This window comes from Protopterus annectens, chromosome 2.part0, assembly GCF_019279795.1.
Source record: "Protopterus annectens isolate FY-2018-M chromosome 2.part0, PAN1.0, whole genome shotgun sequence".
Classification (NCBI taxonomy): domain Eukaryota; kingdom Metazoa; phylum Chordata; order Ceratodontiformes; family Protopteridae; genus Protopterus; species Protopterus annectens.
Window position 1 is genome coordinate 242594077 of NC_056728.1, and position 13626 is coordinate 242607702.

General features: G+C 44.9%; 1 protein-coding gene across 4 annotated transcripts in view; it reads right to left on the bottom strand.

Annotated features, from left to right (window-relative positions):
- LOC122793047 (serine/threonine kinase 11 interacting protein) overlaps nucleotides 1-13626 on the bottom strand; it is a 1659807-nt gene that overhangs the window by 675472 nt on the left and 970709 nt on the right. For all 4 annotated transcript variants that reach the window (XM_044060719.1, XM_044060720.1, XM_044060718.1 and 1 more), the window contains exon 19: nucleotides 1331-1820. In XM_044060719.1, the coding sequence (XP_043916654.1) occupies nucleotides 1331-1820 (490 nt within the window). The remainder of the gene's footprint in view (nucleotides 1-1330; nucleotides 1821-13626) is intronic.

Genomic DNA, 13626 nt, shown 5'->3' on the forward strand with positions numbered 1-13626 from the left:
CACCAACCACTGGCCTACAGCTGTAGGGAAAGAGCAACACTTATTTGAAAGGTTCACAATCTCCTGTCATGGATGACATCACTGGTACCAAAGGCACAGGAGTCCTCTCCAGCACACAATGACTTAACACATGGAAATTCTAAGAGAAGGGAGGACACAACAGATCCCAACACAGAAGAAACAGCAGCCATGCAAAACTTATAGTAAACATCAACACACACAACATACCTGGAAAGGATACACATGAACCTCATGAAAAAAAAATGAAAGAAACAAGTAAAACTAAAATATGAACTCACTATCCAGAGTACTAGTATGTATTATTTGAAAACAATTACATACTTAAAAATGTCTGCAGCCAATCTATGAATGTCAAGAAGTCAGGGATATGCCATTTATGCTGCACCATATCAGGCTATACAATTTCCAGAAAGTGCCAGGCCACTTCTACGGGCTAGGCTTTTAAAGGCCCCAGGGCCATTACCCTAGTACACACCTGTGAACCTATATTGTATTTTTAGTAAAGGCAGATTCCTGTTATTTTCTTGGAGCTACAGCCTCTTCCTGTGACACCGATCAATGCAATTAACAGAATCAGAAAAAACAGCCACTTGCTGTGTTTGCATATAATAAGCACTACCAACTGTCGACATTTTTTTATTTTACAAAATAAATTGTTCAGCATGAAATGAAATCAGACAGTGGTCAGGCATGTCTACTGTAATGCTGTCTCCATCAGCTAAGATGCATACAGTAGGTCAGTATATTTGGTCTCCTCAGTAGTCTACAACCAACAATCAACCACCCCATGAAGAAGCTGACTGGTGTTTACCCCACCTCACTTCCTCCAACTGTTGTCCCAGCACTGGTGTTCTGGTCAGTTTTAAATCTCATGTCACCAGTAAAGCACTATGGAGCAAATAGTATGCCAGCTGGTTACTGCATTATTGGATGAAAACTGAATAGATAGCCACCAAGCAAGCTGATGCAACTAGGCTACAATCATAATGGCAATGATGCAGGTCATTTTCCTACACTTACCATGTTGCTCACTTACATAGTCAAAAGACACTTAAAGAAGGAGAAGGCTCAGCACCACAGACCCATTTGAGTACTGTCTATTGATACACGTGTTAATTTATTCTCTGAAAAATTTTAACAGACCACATCCCTGACTACCACAGCTGAAGAATAAAATAATCCAAAGTTGTCAACAAGGAAAAATGAAACAGTTGCTGAAACTGTTTGGTCTTTTCTGTGCCATCCCCAATTTTGTTTTAAGAGTTAACTGATAAATAATAAAGAATACGATGACTAATATTTATCCCACCTGTGCTTCTTCCTGGGAAGTCTTCCTCATACTCTGATGGTGTGGAAAGTTGTGAAACAGTCAAGTCACCTGGCGTGCCATATCGATAACTCCCAGCAAGACTACCATATGACCTGTAATCTGACTCTGAGTGACCAAGGCCTGGAGATTTCTGCTTTGCATTGGCATTTGGAAGAACAGGACATGAGAGACTTCTTTCACAGTTCTGACTTCTGTTGAACAAAGGTAATTTAAAAGGCCTTCTCTCTTCAGTGGATCCCTCAATGCTCTGTTCCTTATCTTTCACTACTGTTTCATGCTCCAAGCCTTCATCTGCATCCTCTCCTCCAATGTAGAATGTCCTATTTTCTGCAGTAAGAGCGCTTTGTGGTCGAATATCCAAAAAGCTGCCACCATTTACTCCTCTCTGATCAAACGGCTCTGTCTGTAACTCCATCTGGATGGTCCTATCAGTACTATCACATGGAAGACCATTCAGAGTAGTATCACACTAAAGGAAAAATGCAAATGATGTAAAAAAATTAGAATAATACAACACAAGAATTCTACATCTTTTAGTAAAGGCAAATACATATGAATTACATAATTAAATGTAAAAGGCAATCAGAGCAAACTGCAACCTCTGAAGAATATTTAAAATTCCTGTTTTTATTCCAGGTAAAGGTGCTTTCTCTTTTCTTTAATTAAGGAGTCAACTCACATGAAAGTAAGACCAGCATCCTAAAACTCAGTATCTTCTAACTGTCCAGCATCACAACGTCACCTGCAACATTCTACAATGGCAGACACAGGTGCACAGGCATGAACAATGTGTCTGGTATTAATTAGCCACATGTGGTAAGGCAAGCAGTCACAAAGTTCATTTACACAAATCCTTCATCATAACTAGAACTAGAAAGTACAGTTGTACAAGAACTTACCATAAGAGTAGAGGTCCTACTTACCATTATGGGTTGTCATCACTGACGTCTGTCCAGAGTACTAAAGATTTATCTTCTGAGGTCGTACGTCCAACACATGACCTCAGTTCATATGTGATTGGTTATATAGATGGATGCATGAGTGTGGATCCTCAGACCATCTCCAAGCCAGTGGCCTGAAGACTACTGAGAGAGGCAGACTGGTCAGTTAGGAGGGGTGCAAAGTGAATAGGTAAGGAAACTCCCCTGTTCCTACATAGCAGATTATAGATTAAAGCAAAGGGGGGATGAGAAAAAGAAAGCTGAAATGAGGCAGACAAGAGGGGATGGAGGGTGAGATGGAATACTGCAACAGTGATCAGTAAGACATCGACTGTTATGGTAAGTGCTTACACAACTGTGTGTACTACGCCCTGTCTGAAATCATTGTTGTAGTATTCCTGACATTATGGGTTATTCCCAGAGCTGAAGGAGGAAGGATGGATGGCTGGCTACTGATTAGAATAGTTGTCCAGCAGTCTGGATGGAAATGACCTAACAAAGGCTGCCCTGGACCTGGAAAAAGCATCAATTGTGTAGTGTTTGGTAAAGGTGTGTAGAGAGAACCAACTGGCAGCCTCTGAGATAGCCCTTGAGGAAGTCACTGCCCTAGTGGAATGTGCTTTAGGGCAGAAAAGTAAGGGTTACAATAGAGCAAATAGCAGAAAGAGATAGCTATAGATAGTTAAGCTGCAATAGTTTGTTTGGAGACCAGCTGGCCTAGCTTAGGGCTTATGACACAAACAGCTGGTCAGTCTTTCTGAAGGATTTAGCTTTGACCAGGTAAAATCTGAGTTTCATTTGAATGTCCAGAGAATGTAAAGATCCTTTTCCTCCTGTTCTGAGGATTGGGAAAGAAAGTGGATAGGTGAATAGCCTGATTGAGAGACAGCTCATTCACCGCTTTAGGCATAAAATATGAACAAGTCCAGAGAGTTACCTTGTCCTCGTGAAAATAAGAAAAGGTGGAATAGCCATGAGAGCCTGTAACTCAAACTCTCCTAGTAAAGGTGAGAGCCAAGAGGAGGACAGTTTTCCAAGTGCAGAAATTTAGAGAAGTGGAAGCTGCTGGTTCAAATGGAGGCAGAGTAAGCTTTTCTGTATCAAACTTAAGATCCCAAGGGGGAGAGATGGGTTTCCTTGGTGAGTTAAGATGCAGACGTCCCCTGAAGAAAAGTTTGACCGCCTCCCTAACCATAAGTGGAGGGCTAAGAGGGAAGCAGACATTGATAACTGACGGGTGAGCTTTTACAGTGAGGTAGACCAAAGCTAATTGAAGTACTTTGCACATATACTGCAGTACAGCAGGAACATGTGATAAGAGAAGGTCTTATAACACCAATAGGAAAACCTTTTCCATTTAGCTGTAATTGATTTCCTACTAGTGGGTCTCCTGGCTTCTTGCAAGACTTGAGCAATCTCTTCAGAGAAGAGGTGTCTTTGTGGAATTAAAATCCTATCATCCATTGAGTCAAATTGATAGATGGAGGATTTGGGCGGAGCCGCAATCCTTTTTGTTGAGTTATCGGGTCTGGTTGTAGAGGTATTTTCCTGTAATTTTCCCTTCTCAGGTGAAACAGCAGGGGAAACCAATGCTGCCTTGGCCAAAAGGGTACCAGTATAAGGAGTCTGGGTGTTTCCGTTTGTGTTTTGGAAGAGGAGGCAGAGGAGGAAAAGCATAGAGAAATTTCCCTGTCCACTGCAAGGAAAAAGGCCTCTGTCCTTCAGGGTGTGGGAAAAAGGTCTCTGGTACAGAATTGGAGGAGCTGATGGTTAGCTGAAAATGCAAAGACCTCTGTCTGAGGTGTGCCTCACTGAAGGGTGATAGCGTGGAAAACCTGTTTACCATCCATCCATTCATGGGGGTCCTCCAGGGAGCAGCTTAAGGCGTCTGCAGGCACATTGTCCTGATAAGGGATGTATGTGGCTGAGAGTGTGATGTCTATCTGAGTGGCAAAGTTCAATGCCTACTGTGCTAACCTGCACAGTTGGTGAGAGCCTCCTTGTTTATGTACCACATGACTGTGGTGTTGTCTGTGTACACTAGGAGTGGCCCAGGTTTCCAAAGGTGGGAGATGGTCTGAAGAAGTTGTAGAACAGCCCTCAGTTCCTTCAGATTGATATGTTCCTTCAGAAATGGAGGCTACCATTTGTCCTTCACTCAGTCTGATCCTGTCCATGCCACCCCATCGCCCATGCCTCATCCAATACATCTTTGTGAACCTGTTTGAATAAGAGGTGGTGGTGTGAATAGCAGTCCAGCATTGAGGATGACCTGTCCCTTCCACCAAAGCAGTGTCTTTTTGCAACAAGGGGAGATGGGAATCAAGGTGTCAAAGGGGTGACAGTGCTGGGATCACACAAATTTCAGGTATCAGTGGATTTTCCTCATTTGAAGTCTGGCCAGGGTGGGCATAAGGATGGTGGCTGCCATGAACCCCAAAGTTCTTAGCATCTCTCTTGCTGAGCAATAGGTGGCACAGTAGAGATTTTGGAAAAAATGGACAGACTGAAGCTTCTTCTGGGGAGGAAGTCATGCATTTACTTTGTGCCCGGTCTGCAGCCTAGGAAAATCAGGTCCTGTGTAGGAGCCATGCAGGATATTTTGTAGTTTATAGTGAAACTCAGACCTGTCAGGAGTTAGAGGGTGAAGTGTAGATGGTGAAGAAGACTTTCTGGAGAGACAGCTTTGATCAATAGGTCATCCAGACAGAGGAAAGTCTGGATTCCCCAAGTGTGAAAGAAAGCCACTACTGGAGCTAAACACTTTGTGAACACTCCTGGAGTTGTGGAAAGACCAAAAGCCAGAGAAGTAAATTGAAAATGTGAAGATCCAGAGAAAAACATAGTAATCATCTGCAAGAATCACAAATGGTTATGTGTAAGTAGGCATCCTTCAGATCTAGTGACACTAAGAAAGTTTGGGAGAGGATGAAATGGAGAACTGTGCAAAGAGAGCATTTTGAAAGATGGCACCTTCAAGTAAGTGTTTAGGATATACAGTTCTAGGACAGGTCTCCACTGCCTTCTTTCTTTGGCACTAGTAAAATCCTTCTTCTATGCAGTCCTTTAGGACTTGTCCAATAGTGCCCTGATTCAAGAGGTCTTGAAGAAGGGGAAGTCAGAAGGTGTATTTGGTTTTGAGGATGATGTGGCATGCCTTTCAGAGGGGGAATATTTTCCCAGAACATGGCATAGCCATCCTTGATGATGGATAGGACCCACTTGTCTGTAGTAATAGCTTCCCACCTGGCCAAGGAGACAGTCTTTGGGAAAGAGGAGAAAAGGGGGCTGAGAGCAGGGGAAAGGCGTGTTGTAAAGTGGCAGTCACAGATTTTTGTTTCCAAGGCAAGTCCTCTCTACTGGAGGATCCCAATGTCAGAGTACCTTTTCCCAGTGTTTTTTATTTGTTTCTGAGCTGTCCTAGGATTCCTTCTAATGAAGAAAGTAGATGTAGATAGGTAGTTCCTATGGTATCTAGAAACTGAGGAGTGTGGAATCTGTCTACAGTCTTTCATAGTCTTACATTGGTCTTGGAAGGTTTTGAACAGAATGGCAGCCTGAGGATAAAATGCAAGTCTTTGTCCAAGGAAGAGTCTAAAAGTTTTGATTTGAAGTCCAGGGGGATAGGCTGACTGCAAAGCCATGCATCTCTGCAAACAACAGATCCAGTGGCAGCTGCCCTTGAAGAAGCATCTACAGCATCGTAATGGCAGGTGATGCTGTTTCTGGCTATTTTAGTGGCCTGGGATAGTAGGCTGTGCAGTTGGTGCTTTGACTCTGCTGTAGGAGGGTCCACCAGGACAGAAATAAAGTACTTTGTCATTTAACTCTAGTAGTTCATTGCCCTAAAAGCAAGAGTAGCAGAGGTGTAAACCCTCTTTCCCCATCTATCCATTGCCCTACTATCTTTATCAGTTGGTTAGCTCTAGGTGTCCTGTAAACCTCAAGTACAGGAGAGACTGGAAAAGGGGAAGGGGTACCCATTTTCAAAGAGGTTGTGTTTCATCATGTACTGGATAGTCTCCCCAAAGGAAGCTTCCTCATTAAAGGAATCTGAAGACCAGGAGTCCTCTTCATCAGAAGAAATTTGTTCTGCAGAATGCAGCTGAGAGGAATACTCTAGAAAATGGTCAGAATTGTAGTCTTGCTCTTCTTAAGAAGAAGAAGAAACCAATGCAGATTTTTGAGGAGAAGTCTGTGGTTGTAGAGACCTAAAGGACAGAGGTTTCAAAGACATAACTTTAAAACAACCTCTATGAGAAGTCTATCCACTCCTTCTACCTAGCTGCTGAGGGAGAAGCTACATGCCTAGTCTTCTGCTTTTTCTTTTTAGGTGTCACTTTCACCTGGATGAGATGCAGAGGTTTGGAGCCCCTGTCTAACTTCTATTAAAAGATCTCTTCCCCAAATAAAAATTGGAGGGATACCATGAGGTCTCTTGGAAATGAGGAGCTGCTGTTCATCAGATCTATCGGCAGTCTGCAAGGTGTCAGGAGCCCTGTCGAACCCGAAAGAGTCTCAGTAGCATGCAACTGAGAAGTAACCTGGTGTACCAAGGGTTCTGGAACCTCAGCAGGTATGCTGAGTTTGAAACATTGGACTACTGATCCAGTATGGGACTCTAACTTTTTCTTCAGCAGAAGAGAGATGTCCAAGGATTCGGAATTGGCTAACTTGGACTGGGAACGTTTAAGATGCTGAGTCTCTTGAAAGATATTGAGAGAGGAAAGCCTTAACTTAAGGGTTTTGTGAACAAATGATTGACAGATTGAGCAGGATTTGTGGTCTTGTTCTGGGCCTAAGCATAACAGACTCTTGGTATGCAAGGCCTTGTATGGAATCTGCCTACCACACTCGCACTTACCCCTCCTAGCGCACGTTTAACCACTTTCAACAAAATAGTGTAATTAAAAAGGAGGTTTCCCAATGGGGCACTTATCTGGATAAATGATCGATGCAAAGGTACCAATGACCAAACGGCAGTCAGTCCGATGGATGCACAACCTGTGTTCAGGCCGGCGACAAGACAGCCTGGGGATCCACAATCATACATCTCTCTATATACCCCAACACACACAAGCTGAGGTCATGGTTCAGGCATTTAACCTCAGGAAAGTAAAGCTTTTGATACCCTGGCCGCACATCAGTAGTGACAATCTATATTTCAGGAATACTGCAACAGTTATTTTAGTCAGGACATCTACTAGACACTAAACCAGTGGCATGTTGTTTCTTTAGCTGAAATCTAACTGGGACCCCCCCACCACCAATGTCAACATCAGTGACTCAATTAGCATGCTTTGCTAGGCCCTGCATCTTTTCTCTAGTAGCCTAGTTCTTTTTGAAAGTGAGCCTTTCATGCAGACAGGAATCAGGATCCAATAATTCTTGAGGATGCAATGGTGGGAAATCCACTTTTTGCAAGATTACAGCCCTGAAAGACTATTACTACAGTGAATAAGGGAATTATTTGACTCTGAGATGGTCCTGCAACAGGAAAAACTTGGGGGACAGGAGTGATGAGCAGTTCAGAGTTACTCATGGATGGTGGTTCTAAATGATTCTGGGTTTAAAGCTTAGGATGCTGTGTAACATTACTCCAACAAAGCAGCTCCTAACTCAGGAGGCCATGGCTATCTTGTAGTACCTGAGGAATTTAAAGACCAAGGACCACATTGGCTGTGGAAAAGACACTGTCTATGGAAAATGTACAGATGAAAGGTGCAGAAGTTGTAAATGCACTTGTTGGACTACCCTTGATCACTGAATGCAATACTCTCCCATACTTACAGAGAAAATAAAAACATATTAGGAAAGCTATTTGGAAATGAATCAGTCAGATATTTTACACTCCTTCCTTTCCATTGCAAAATAGGTGAACAGACGGTAAACTTTTTAAAAGGTTTCAATCTAACCTCTGGACAGACAGGTATAAAACTGATAATGTATCCTTACTTATACTAACCCAGTCACTAGGGATGCACAAAGCCAGTGCATTTTTTTGTGCCGGTCCCAAGCCCGGATAAATGGGGAAGGTTGCATCAGGAAGGGCATCTGGCTTAAAAGTTTGCAAATGATATATGCGAATGACAGTACAGATTTACATAGCGGATCAGTCGAGGCCCGGGTTAACAACGACCACCACTAGTACTGTTAGCCAACAGGGTGCTGGCGGAAATTGGGCTACTGTTGGCTGAAGGAGAAGAGGGGGAAGGCATGCCCGAAGGCAGGAAGAGAGGAGAAAGGTTAGGAGTGTGGTAGTGAGGGTAGGAACTTTGAATGTTGGCAGTATGACTGGTATAGGCTAGCTGATATGATGGACAGAAGGAAGGTTGATATATTGTGTGTGCAAGAGACCAGCTGGAAGGGGAGTAAGGCTAGGTGTATCGGAGGCGGGTTCAAATTGTTCTATCATGGTGTGGATGGGAGGAGAAATGGGATAGGAGTTATCCTGAAGGAACAGTATGGCAAGAGTGTTTTGGAGGTGAAAACAGTGTTGGATAGAGTGATGTTTATGAAGCTGGAAAATGATGGTGTAATGATGAATGTTGATAGTGCATATGCTCCACAATTTGGGTGTGTGATGGATGAGAAAGAAAAATTTTGGAGTTAGTTGGATGAAGTGGTGATGACTGTACCCAAGGGTGAGTGTGTGGTGACTGGGGCAGATTTCAATGGGCATGTTGGTGAAGGGAACAGAGGGGATAAGGACGTGATGGGTAAGTATGGTGTTAAGCAAAAGAATGCAGAAGCTCAGATGGTAGTGGATTTTGCGAAAAGGATGGACATGGCTGTGGTGAATACATATTTTAACAAGAGGAAGGAGCATAGGGTGTCATACAAGAGTGGAGGAAGATTCACACAGGTTGATTATATCCTATGCAGGGGGGCCAGTTTGAAAGAGATTGGGGACTGTAAAGTGGTGACAGGGGAAAGTGTAGTTAGGCAGCATAGAATGGTGGTCTGTAGGATGATGATGGTGATCAAGAAGAAGAGGAGTGTTAGGGCAGCACCAAGGATCAAATGGTGGAAACTGAAAAAGGTTGATTGTGAGGTGGAGTTCAGGGAAGAGTTAAGACAGGCACTGGGTGGGAGTGAAGAGTTACCAAATAGCTGGGTAACTACAGCAGAGCTAGTAAGGGAAATGGCTAGAAAGGTGCTTGGTATCACATCTGGACAGAGGAAGGACGACAAGGAGACATGGTGGTGGCATGAGGAATTACAGGACAGTATAGAGAGAAAGAGGCTGGTGAAGAAGAAGTGGGACTGTCAGAGAGATGAAGAAGGAGATGAGGTGCATGGCAAAGAGAGAGGTGGCTAAGGATAAGGCATATGAAGAGTTGTATGAAAGGTTGGACACTAAGGAGGGAGAAAAGGACCTGTACTGATTGGCTAGACAGAGGGACTGAGCTGGGAAAGGTGTGCAGCAGGTAAGGGTGATAAAGGATAATGAGGGAAACATACTCACAAGCGAGGAGAGTGTGTTGAGAAGATGGAAAGAGTACTTTGAGGGGTTGATGATGAAGAGAATGAGAGGGAGAGAAGGTTGGATGATGTGGGGATAGTGAATCAGGAAGTGCAACGGATTAGCAAGGAGGAAGTAAGGATATCTATGAAGAGGATGAAGAATGGAAAGGCTGTTGGCCCAGATGACATACCTGTGGAAGCATGGAGGTGTTAAGGAGAAATGGCAGTGGAGTTTTAAACCAGATTGTTTAATGAAATCTTGGAAAGTGAGAGGATGCCTGAGGAATGGAGAAAAAGTGTTTTGGTACCGATTTTTAAGAATAAGGGTGATGTGCACAGCTGTAGTAACTACAGAGGGATAAAACTGATCAGTCACAGCATGAAGTTATGGGAAAGAGTAGTGGAAGCTAAGTTAAGAATGGAGGTGATGATTAGTGATCAGCAGTATGGTTTCATGCCAGGAAAGAGCACAACAGATGCGATGTTTGTTCTGAGAGTGTTGATGGAGAAGTACAGTGAAGGTCAGAAAGAGTTGTATTGTGTCTTTGTGGACTTAGAGAAAGCATATGACAGGGTGCCCAGAGAGGAGTTGTGGTATTGTATGAGGAAGTCAGGAGTGGCAGAGATGTATGTAAGAGTGGTACAGGATATGTACGAGGGTAGTGTGACTGCGGTGGGAGTGACAGATGCATTTAAGGTGGAGGTGGGATTACATCAAGGATCAGCTCTGAGCCATTTCTTATTTGCAATGGTGATGGACAGGTTGACAGACGAGATCAGACAGGAGTCCCCGTGGACTATGATGTTTGCAGATGACATTGTGATCTGTAGTGAAAGTAGGGAGCAGGTTGAGGAGACCCTGGAGAGGTAGAGATATGCTCTAGAGAGAAGAGAAATGAAGGTCAGCAGGACTAAGACAGACTATATGTGTGTGAATAAGTGGGAGGAGAGAGGAATTGTGAGGATTCAAGGAGTAGAGTTGGAGAAGGTGGATGAGTTTAAATACTTGGGATCAACAGTTCAGAGTAATGGCGAGTGTGGAAGAGAGGTGAAGAAGAGTACAGGCAGGATGGAGTGGGTGTAGAAGAGTGTCAGGAGTGATTTGTGACACACAAGTACCAGTACGAGTGAAAGGGAAGGTCTACAAGAGGGTAGTGAGACCAGCTATGTTATATGGGTTAGAGACAGTGGCATTGGCATTGACAAAAAGGCAGGAGTCAGAGCTGGATGTGGCAGAGTTAAAGATGTTAAGATTTGCACTGGGTGTGATGAGGGTGGACAGGATTGGGAATAAGAATACTAGAGGGTCAGCCCAGGTTGGACGGTTTGGAGACAAAGCCAGAGAGGCGAGATTGCATTGGTTTGGACATGTCCTGAGGAGGGATGCTCGGTATCTTGGGAAAAGGATGCTAAGGATGAAGCTGCCAGGTAAGAAGAAAAGAGGAAGGCCTAAGTTAAGGTTTATGGATGTGGTGAGAGAAGACATGTAGGTGGTTGGTGTGATAGAGAAAGATGCAGAGGACAGGAAGAAATGGAAACAGGTGGTGCACTGTGGCAACCCCTAATGGGAACAGCTTAAAACAAAAGAAGATGACTTATACTGCTCCTTTCTGTGAACAGAGCAGGAAATTGAATATGTTGGTTTTCAGGATATGCGTGCTACAGAAAAACCGATGAGAGGAGATTGCCCAGCCAAAGTCGTCTAAGCTTCGACACAAAGGGGGGACTGGTTCCGCCCCTGTTTGTTGATATATACCAAACTAGACATGTTGTCTGTGTGTGATCGCAAATTGACTACGGGGAAAAAAGTCGTTGAGGGGGCAACGACTAAAAAAGCACTGCTCTCATCTCAGGACATTTATGTGATACTGGATGATGGTAGCCACGCCCCATGAACAAATCCCACCCACTGATAATGACCCCCACCCCCCAGGCATCAGTCCGGCATCCGTGTGGACAGTGGGAGGGGGGGAGCAGCAGCTGGGCCAAGCACCTGCCAGGACGAGCGTGAAGCCATCGATGAAAGCCAGATGTTTGTGTTGTGTACTTTCATGTGATGTGTGGTGCGTCTGTTGTTGACCACTGTGTGAGTGAACAGCATCCACTGACAGCATCCACTGAAGTAGAATCGGAGCCAGGGGAAGAAGAGTAATGGCCGCAGCCATGAGACCCTATTTTTTAGAACCATTCTGGCCTGTTCTTTCTGGCCAGAATGAATGATGACTGACAGTCTGAATGTCTGAAACTCTTGTTCTTCTGTAAGGGTAGCTGACATCCGAACAGTGTCTAAGTGCGCGCCTATGAAGAAGGTAGAGACTGGCAGGCGATAAGGATGACTTATTGAGATGCCTAAATGAGAACAAAGGTGTATTCCCTAATCGGCTTGTATAAGCTGATGCCTGGTGGTGGCTGACAGAGCCAGTCACCGAGATAAGAAAACACGAATCCTCCTCGCCAGAGGTGAGCCCACCACCAGCCATGCATTTGTGACTCACCTGGGGCTGTAGAAGAGGGACCAAAACTGGGCCTCTGAACTGACTGACGCCAGGCCCCAGCCGGAGAAAGAGAAAATCTCCGCCTGTGTGAATTTTGTGATGATGGCACACGGCCCTGAAGATCTATTGATCCAGTTGTCCTGTCTTCTGTAAGAAGGGCAGAATTTGAAGAAGAGTGACCATTCGAATCTTGTCTTCCTGACAGACTTGAGATCCAATATCTCCAGTCTTCTCTTCCTTTTTGGGACCAAAAGAACCTTTGAGTAGATTCCGGCTCGAGGGGGACTTTCCTTCTAGGAAAAATGTACCCCTAATGATCGGATCGATTGTACCCATCTGTCTTGAGTGAGGGAATGCCAGGCTTCTGGGTACAGTGATAATTCCCGACTGTCTCCCCAAGGAGGGACGCCGGGCAACACGGTTCTTCCTCTCTGCCTCCTGCCTGCCTGTTCTGCCCCTGCTACCCCTTCCTTCAGGGGAGGACCTGAACAAATGAACCGGTGACTCCTTGGGATTTCACGGAACCACTTTCCCACCCTTCTCTGTCCTTTGGATAAGGGCCTAGAAGGGTGGAAACGGGACTCAAACAACAGAAGAGTCTTGGCCGGCTGCTCACACACAGTCAAGGTTTTTTCACCTGAGGGCCAAACAAAGCTGACCCATCAAAAGGAGAATTTGTAAAGGGAAAAAGAGAAAATCACATAGCCGCATCCAGGCTTCAGGCGACCACACCATACCTGTGCTCATCTACTTTCTCTACTCCCCCGCGCATATAAGATATTAGCCGGAGGGAGGAGTTAGCAATGGAATTGAGGGTTCCTACTGAAGCAATCTTCTCTGAGCCCCTGCAGCTGTAGGATCCTGAACTACTTCTTCTGAAGAAGTGACATAGGTAATAGGTAATTCAGCCAGCAAAAGCTGCGGAGAGGTGAAACATTACCCCCAGTACCATCCATGGTGGTCCCTTATTAGGAGGAGGGGGAGACATGGACGGAAGGATCTGCAAGTTCCTTTCTGGTGGCGCAGCCACCCCATGGCATCCAGCGGGACACCCTTGGTAAGGAATTCAGGAGCTGCGCCAGCCGCCCCTGTACCAACAATGGGGGGGAAGAAGGAGGAGACACCCAGGAGGAGAGAGCCCGAGATCCCAACGCTTAGGTATAGTATCCGTCTACATGTCCTTTCAGAAGTCCGCTTCCTCTAGGAAGTCCTGCTTCCTAGGACAGGAGAAATCCTCGGAGAGGGGAAATTCCCCATCGAGAAAGGTGGAGAAACCTGGAATGGGAAACCAGAAGAGCGAGAGTAGAGGTGTAGTAGCACAGTGTCCAGCAGGCAGAGGAGCTACGAGCAGACTGATACCACTGGGGACTGG